This window comes from Brachypodium distachyon, chromosome 2, assembly GCF_000005505.3.
Source record: "Brachypodium distachyon strain Bd21 chromosome 2, Brachypodium_distachyon_v3.0, whole genome shotgun sequence".
Lineage (NCBI taxonomy): Eukaryota > Viridiplantae > Streptophyta > Magnoliopsida > Poales > Poaceae > Brachypodium > Brachypodium distachyon.
The window spans coordinates 16,191,820-16,199,987 of NC_016132.3; the positions used below are offsets into that span (position 1 = coordinate 16,191,820).

The window sequence follows — 8,168 nt, forward strand, 5'->3', positions numbered from 1 at the left end:
AAAGTTGAATATCCTCAAAGGGTGCAAAGCTTAATACTCCAGCTTATACTCCTAGGTGACACAAAGAGTGTTAGAAACAAAAATTGCTAAAAGAACCAGGACAAGCTGTAGCTCGGGTGTATACTACATTTGACTCGCTGGCGAGCACATGCACGTGGTCTGTCTGCCGTTTGTGCCGAGCGTTTTCAGAGAGAAGAAAAGGACTTCGAAACCGTAGCCAGCGGCAACGTTAGAATTTTAGCAGGCCTGTCGCCATTTTTGTGCCGCATCAGTCATCAGATATTCCTTTAAAAAAAGTCATCAGATACACCTACGGAGGAAGAGTTGCCGGTCCGAATCGCTGGAGCTGAACCCTGAAATGTCCTCTTTCGTGGATTTGCTCCGGAAAGCGCCGTGGATACGAACAGGCATTGAGCCAAGTGGAGAGAAGGAGGCGTCGTTGTCTCGGGTCTAGGCGCCTTCCGGTCGGTTTCGGCGGCCGGCCAGGCACGGCACACACACACAAGCGGCAAAATGCTCAGAGGGGTCAGGACAGCGGCAGCATCGCCCAAAACGAACAGAATCGACGAGAGATTTCAGCGGAGAACCCAGTGCGTCACGTAGCCATGGTTCATTTTGGTCCGAGCCAGGCCGATCAGGCCAAAGCCTAGTCCTACCAGCACATGGAGCTGACCATTGCCAAGAGCTCACCAGCAGAAGTGCAGAGCTCCAGTCTCCAGGACTCCGTTCTGCTGGAAAGAAAATACTGGGTCCAAAATTAGGCGAGGAATTTTGTACTATGAGCTATCACTATGTACATCTATATATATTTACATTACCCTGACGAATAAACCCACCATTTACATTTAGAGGGACGAGATGAATATGACGAGATCTTTGCCATAGCCTTCCACTATACACCAATGACCACTGCAACATCTTTTTTCTTGTCTCCTCCCCTTTCTAGCATTGCAAAGGAAGAGAACGAAATTCCAGATATCGCCATCCACAAACTGCGGTGTTACGACTGATCGCCAATATCAGGTTCTCCGCAGAATGCGTCGGGCTCGAATGACCGGGCGGCTGTATCGCTGTACACCCCAGGGATGGCCCTTCCGCTGGTGTTTTCGAATGGCTCCTTTGGCTTTTCGGTGTTGACGTAGAGAATGATGCAGAGGGTCAGGGACACCGCCAGACCCACCAAGGTGAACTTCACTCTGTTCAGCACCGGCTTGACCTGAAGCATACCAGAAAGTGCTGTGCTTAGCATCATGGAGAAATGGTTGCTCACGAGCATGCTATAATGTTTGTTTCTTCTTTTTTTCTTGCATGAGAATACAAGTATGTTTATGACAATGAGACAATGATTAAGCATTTGCTTTATCTCTAAAAATAAACAATGCGTAGTCTTTTGCATCAAATTCATAAAGGTAGATTGGCAATACATGCTACAGTGACAACAGTGCCACATGCCTGGGACAATTTAATATTGTTCGACAATTTAGAAATAGACTACTCCAGATAACATCCATAAAAGGTAGATCCAACAGATGGATTCTTTATGTTAGTATATTCCTTTGAAGAATTTCACAGCTCATGCCATGTGCACACACCATTCAATATTAATGTCCCAAGCTTCTTGTAAAGTATCTCAACAGAAAAGAAGCACTTTATGTAATCAATCAGAGAAAAGTGCAATGGGAAATAAGAAATTTATATGCACTGTGTTAACTTACAGAAAATGATCCTAGAAGACGATCACGAGCTAAAACTTCTGGCGTTTTAACCCATATCTGCCATGAGTGAAAAACCAATATCAGATTGCAGGACATAATTGCAATGCCTAATGCTGAACAAGAATGCTATTTTCTCATACACATAAGCATTTGAAATATAAATCAAACTAGACGGTACAATATTACAAATACTCTGTCAAGAATGTAATCAGTGAGGTTAACCTGGACCCACCTAGACGAAATAAAAGAGCTGTGTTTATTTGTTTAAATGGCATCCTCGGAATGCGTCAATACTACAAGGATGAACTGCTATTTATGCATCATGAACTAATGTCTAATTGACAAGGCAAAATAAATAGCTTACTAGGTTTTTTTTTGCCAAGTAGTTCCACATTAGACTTGCAATTAATTGAGTATGTCAGTAAAAGCAAGTGCTCCTTTGTTTAAACAAACAGATGAACCTCTCTTAAAAAAGATAAAAATTACTATATTTGTAAGTTCATGTCAAAACTCAGAGTGCGCATGCATACGATCTATAAGCAAGGGGATTATGGATGTTGTCTTGCTATCACTCCTTATATTACTGATTCAGTGTTCCCAGTAGCTTCCCTAGTTTAAACCTCTTTCATCTCCCTGCTGGCTTTACAAAAAGCCACGTCTAAGTCTGAAATCTGAACCAAGCAACTCAGCTCTTGAAGATCCCTGCTAATTCTAAGGCAGCCTGAGTGAAACTGTAATTTCATCAAATCAAATGGCTTATGAATAATAAGTTAATAACATGTCAAGTTCCCAAATCAAGGCACACATATATAATCAGGTCTACTTGATCCCATGTACCAGTCTAATCATTACCAAAAGTTCATGAGTTCTCTTTGTTACATACATTCATCCTTTAGTCTTGGCTTACTCGGGAGAAGGACAGGGCAATTCAGTTCCGGGCCTCTTTCCTAATGTGGATTCAATAGCACTGGTGACGAAAGCAAATTATAACTGCACCTAATGCTAGCAAGTAAGCTCTTGAAGATCCCTGCTAATTCTAAGGCAGCCAGAGTGAAACTGTGCTCATGCCAAATCAAACGGTTTATGAATAATAACATGTCAAGCTTCCCAAATCAAGGCACACATATCTAATCAGCTCTGCTTGATCCTACACGCCAGTCTAATCATACTAAAAAGTTTACAGGTTCTGTCTCACATACATTCATCGCTTTAGTCTTGGCTTACTCGGATGAACTAATTAATGATCAACCTCCACGCAAAGCAATTCAGTTCGGACCCTTTCCTAATGTGGTTTCAGCACTGGTGACGAAAGCAATGTATAATTGCACTAATGCTAGCAAAACGTTACTAGAACAAAACCGAATCACACTATCACAGAGACGAGGCACTGACAGGATCAGGAGTAGCATCTCACCTGCCCATCGTACCATCCTGTCTCCTCATCTGTGAGAAATCACGCCCAAAAATTAGACCCAGAATAACAAAATTTGAAAACCAACAAAATTTAGTGTTCCTCAATCCTCACTCACACTCCACGGTGGCGCTGAGCAGTCGGTTCCCAACGTAAGCCCATCCGAGGTACATCCGCACGACGGCGAGCGTGACGGCGATGATCCCGGAGCCCGTGGCCCCGAGCGCGAGGTGCACCCCGTCGCCGGATACCCCGTGGCTGCCGAAAGCCGCGACGGGGAGTCCCACGAAGAGCGCGAAGGCGGCGCCGGTGACCGCGAGACGGGAACAGTAGAGCCGCAGGTCCCCCGCGGCCCAGGAGAAGGGCAGCGACGCGGCCAGCGCCTCGTACTCGTTCACGGGCCGCTGCTCCGGCGGCACGGGGCACCAGTCCGTCCCCGCCGAGCTCCCGTTCCGCGACGGCGGCACCGCGAAGCGCCGGCGCGGGCGCGGGCTTCGCCGTGGGGGACATACGCTCGCGGCAGGGGGGATCGGGGTAGGGGTGTTGGGGAGGAGCGGGAGGAGGCGTGGGGCGTGGAGGGAAGGCGAGGCCGCCATTGGGGGGCGAAAGGAAGGGGATGCAGTGCAGCAGCGAAGGAAGCCAGCAAGCGAAGCGAGAAGGGAGGTAGTGCTGAACCGGAAGGAACAATGGCTTGGTCCTTGGTGTGGTTCGGCTCGGTTGCAGTTTTTGCGTGGCTGCCTCGTGTCGTGCCGTATTGCCTTTGCCGTAGTGCAGTGTGAGTCAGACTTTTTTTTTCCGACTGTTCGGGGCTTTGGGCTCCTATGGAACTGGTTTTGTTTGGGCTTCTGTGGGCCGCGTGGTTTTGTTTGGGCTTCTGTGTTACTCCTATGTAATGATGTGCGCAAAAGACTGCTCTATTCTTTTCGTTATAGATTCTCAAAAAAAAAAATCTTTTCGTTATTAAACGAGTTTCACGTAGATAAAAACATTGACATGAACAAACAAGAGACGACGCCACCCAACAGCAAAGACGCATGGGGTGCGGGCTAGGAAGGTCCTTCTGCGCTAGCTGATATCAGCTTCTTCTTTTCTTAGGGAAGCTGCTAATCAACATTTGTCACTGAGACCACATTCATCCCCAAAGCGGTGGCACTATCTTGGAAGGTTCTGATCTTCCTCTCTTTCCAGTTGTTACACAAAGAGTCAACAAAGGATCATATCACGCCAAAAACGTTTGCTTGTGCGAGCGAAGTGAGCCAAAGGTACGTGGGTGCGCGATGCGATTCAATTCCATCGATCGAGAGCTGCATGCAAAGCGGAGCGGGCAAGTGGGATTTGATCCCTGCCTTCTTCTCCGTGGCAATCTGTAGACTGTAGCCATTGCTCCGTTGTTTTCCGAGCTCCTGTTAATCGGGCATGGTTCCATACCGACGTGAAGGGCTTGGTCTCATGATTAATTTATCCAGGTAGGTAGCGCGAAGATTGAGCACGACTTCACGAGCAAAACAGAAAAAGACTTGGGGAAAATGCAACCCCCTCTCTTCATTTTCAGGCACCTTATAGCTAGCTGAAGATGATAGATAATGGTCCATCAACATCTGAACCAAGTACAATCCACACCCGGCAGATGACACCGAGTAAATCCAAAGTCGATGGGTTCGTCAGCTGCGTGACTGTGAGGAGTACGTCGAACCCATCACTCACTCACTCAGCTGCTACCGAATCATGCATCATCCTGACGAACTGCATTAAAGGGGGCACACATTCCACAGACGGTGTGATGTACTCCTACCTATGGGCTACGGGAGCCAGCCGGCCTACCCTTTGGAACGTCCAGCGGCGGCGCCTGAGCGACGCAGAAGAACCGCCGCCCCAGGACACATGCCGCTCCTGCGAGAGGGACTATGCCGACGATCACGGCCAAGAGAATGAACACGACAGCGTTATTCTTCACAAAAGTCCCTGCACACACAGAATCAATTCGAGCCGTCAATCGTTCCTGATAGAGAAATTGGTTGCCAAGGAATTAACGGGCTCGGCAATGAACTTACAGAGGATCTTGCTGAAGGGTGGCGCGGGAGCGTACATGTCGAGCCGGAGGTAGCAGTTGTACCCCACGACGCTGACGGCGGCGACGCCCTCGCTCCGCCCCACCTCCCGGCCCCAGCACCTGGGCAGCTCCCGCGCCGACTCGCGAAGGCACTCGCCGCAGTCCGCCGCGGCCCGGTCCCTCGCGCACTGCGCCACCGCGTGTACTTTGATCCTCTTCTTCTTCTGCCCCATGTCCGTGGCGGCCGTGGCCAGCATCGGCCCCGCGCTGCTGTCCGCGGCGCGAGGGGCCAAGGAGAGCGCCAGGGCGGAGAGCCCCCGCGCGTCGTCGTAGAAGGCCGGGGAGCGCGGGCTGTCGGCATCGGAGGCGGAGGGGGAGAAGACGAAGAGGCACGCGCGGTAGGAGGCCTCGTTGGGGGAGGAGGCGTTGGTGTCGGCGAAGGCGAGGGAGCAACCGGGGCTCCGACTCCCCCGCGCCGGCTGTCGCTCCCGGCGCACCCGGCCGCCTTTCTGGCCGCGCCGGACAGGCACGCCGCGCACGACGACGAGCCTTCTGGGGCGGCGCCGTAGCAGAGGCCCCGCGCGAACGCCGCGGCTTCGCCGGGGCCGGAGGAGGAGCGGCGGAGGGAGGCGAAGCCCGTGGGCGCGGCGGCGGCTGGAAGCGCGGCGAGGAGCGCGAGGACGTCGGCGCGGAACGCGGCGGCCGTGGTGGTGGAGGATGACGAGGGCGAAGGCGGGTCGTCGCAGGTGGCCTCGGCGTAGTTGCCCACGTACTCATCGCGGTGCCCCGCGGCGACGGCGGTCAACGTCGAGGCGAGGGCCACGGCGACGAGGAAGAAGGCTGGCGCTGGTGCCATGGCCCGATGGCCGTTTGGCTTGCCTGCGGCAGTTTTAGCTTGGACCAACTGAGAGAGAGGCGAGCCTGCTGTGCTAGTCTAGTCTGCTTTGCTAATTGCTATATGGCGATCGGGAGTTCCGAAAGCGGGTAGACATATCTGACGGGCTATGGGCGAGTTCTTTGCATGAATTGGGACAAGATTATTAGTGCGATTTTCAGATGATGTTACCTGTTTATAACCGGGCATGGTGGCCCGGCCCGGCCGGCCCGGCCCGAAGCCCGACGTCTCGGGCCTCACTTTCCAGTCAAAAAAAAGCCTGAAATGACTAAAAAAAGTATTTTTAGGAAAAATATGAATAAAAATCATTTATTTATTTATTCTGAAAATAATTATTTTAATGCTTAAATGGCTTATTTTCGGGGTTTCAGTCGGGACTCGGGCTTCAGGTTTGACCATCGGGCTTTTATGAAGCCCGGCCCGGCCTGGGGTTTGCCCAAGTATACCTGGGTTGTAATCCTGCTCTTTATTAGATCCTTTAAACCCTACCTCCAAGCTCTAGTCTTCCTTTTCTTTCTGTGTTTCTTGTGTAAAGTTTTCTAACCCGGTTTCCCTTATAAACAGGGCCACCTACCTTTTTTGGCAATAAATAACCCACTAATGTTTGTTTTGTCAAAAAAATTAGTGCGATTTGTTGATGTCCACGTAAGCACGCCGGGCACGTGTTTCCCTTCCCACGAGGCAGACATGCAAAAACACATGCACGCGCTCGTAGAATGGGTTCAGTTACGTCACTCTAGTAGTTTTTTCACTCACAGTCACATTGTCTATAAAAGGAATACATTGTCGTAGCTACTATAGACAAATGTAGACAGATGTCCGCTTTAGGGAAAAATTACCCAGGTGCACAACTTTAATATCGACACGCTAATATAAGCGATTTCGATAAAAAGATGCCAATAATAACGTGTACTTCCTCCGTCCAACAAAGGATGTCTCAACTTTGACTAAATTTGAATGCATCTATACACTAAGTCATGTCTAGATACATCCAAATTTTGACAAATTTGAGACATTTTTTGTTGGACGGAGGGAGTACAACAATTCCTAATATGTATAATTTGACATGATGAAAAACGTAATGTATGCTAAAAAGTAGTGACAATCAAGCACCAACCAAAACGAAGGAATTAGTGGCAAATTTAGAGAGAAATCTTATCACTAATATATAATGACTGAACTAGAGAATTAGAGAATTGAGGGGCATCCTAGAGCAATATAGCCGGCGGCCGATAGAGCTACTCTACATGATCAACCAGGGGGAGGCTTCGCTAGACTTCGATCGTGCATCGTCGACTGGAAGATCGATGGAGAGGGACTAGGGAGCCGAAGCGATCGAGCGGAACTATACATATCATCCATTCGGCCAATCAGCCTAGAGGCCTTGTTGTCGGGTACATACAAGCCAAATGCCAACACAGTCCAGTAGAAAGCCTCCAGATTAGAGAGGCAAAGATAATAAAAGAGAAGGGCCGGTAAATCGTGACCATTTTTAGCCTTCAATTCACAAAAAATTAACTCGCTAGTGCACCTTGAGTGACATGGCCTGGTGCATTAGACAATTATGAGGCTTAATCATTACTAAAAAAGTTTTTGGACCCTGGTTCATGTGCACCAGTGAAGGCTCAAGTAGCTCCGCCCCTATCCGTTTAGAGACATATAATCAAGAATCACACATCACTCATCCGCTTATAGACATACAATCGAGAATCACACATCATTCATCCCCTCCATGTATTGATCAGTGAAGTAGCTTTCCTAAAAAAACGACTTGACCACACCGATAGCAATAGCAATGAACCCTGGTAAATTACAAATGTTGTTGCTACCCGCGCTTTCACCAAATATCAAAGTTGAGAAATATACACTTAAAAAGTTGCCCGTTGCCCAGGGCTTCACTTTTTGTTTCTTTGTTTATCAGTCAGCTCTTTGATGTCTTCCGCCATGTCAGCTCTCTCATGGTCAACTTTTGACAGGAAAACATTCATCTTCCTTGTCGTTATAGTGGCAAATCTGAAAATAAGGTTTGGAAAATAAATGAAATATTTCAACAACAGCATAAGTCCATTTCAACGCAGGCACTTATGACCGATGCCA

At 48.9% G+C, this 8,168-nt stretch overlaps 2 protein-coding genes across 2 annotated transcripts; both read right to left on the reverse strand.

The window, feature by feature from the left end:
• Nucleotides 1-732: 732 nt before the first annotated feature.
• On the reverse strand, nt 733-3,834 carry LOC100833565 (uncharacterized protein ycf36). Its single transcript, XM_003565936.4, has 4 exons — nt 3,245-3,834; nt 3,130-3,158; nt 1,716-1,772; nt 733-1,216 (listed from the first exon to the last, which is right to left on the reverse strand). Exons 1-4 carry the CDS (start codon nt 3,720-3,722, stop codon nt 1,001-1,003), a joined length of 780 nt encoding a protein of 259 aa, XP_003565984.1. The 5' UTR covers nt 3,723-3,834; the 3' UTR covers nt 733-1,000.
• Nucleotides 3,835-4,643: 809 nt separating this feature from the next.
• Nucleotides 4,644-6,138, reverse strand: LOC100827154. The gene is made up of 2 exons (XM_024459882.1): nt 5,178-6,138; nt 4,644-5,088 (listed from the first exon to the last, which is right to left on the reverse strand). The coding sequence occupies exons 1-2, from the start codon at nt 5,431-5,433 to the stop codon at nt 4,919-4,921; spliced, it is 426 nt and encodes a 141-aa protein (XP_024315650.1). The 5' UTR covers nt 5,434-6,138; the 3' UTR covers nt 4,644-4,918.
• Nucleotides 6,139-8,168: the final 2,030 nt, after the last annotated feature.

Coding starts and splice junctions, on each gene's coding strand:
- LOC100833565 (XM_003565936.4), bottom strand. CDS start 3,722: ATGGCGGCCTCGCCTTCCCTCCACGCCCCACGCCTCCTCCCGCTCCTC. Junction 3,159..3,244: donor GCTCAGCGCCACCGTGGAGT/GTGAGTGAGGAT, acceptor GATTTCTCACAG/ATGAGGAGACAGGATGGTAC. Junction 1,217..1,715: donor GTCTTCTAGGATCATTTTCT/GTAAGTTAACAC, acceptor GGTATGCTTCAG/GTCAAGCCGGTGCTGAACAG.
- LOC100827154 (XM_024459882.1), bottom strand. CDS start 5,433: ATGCTGGCCACGGCCGCCACGGACATGGGGCAGAAGAAGAAGAGGATC. Junction 5,089..5,177: donor ACCCTTCAGCAAGATCCTCT/GTAAGTTCATTG, acceptor CTGTGTGTGCAG/GGACTTTTGTGAAGAATAAC.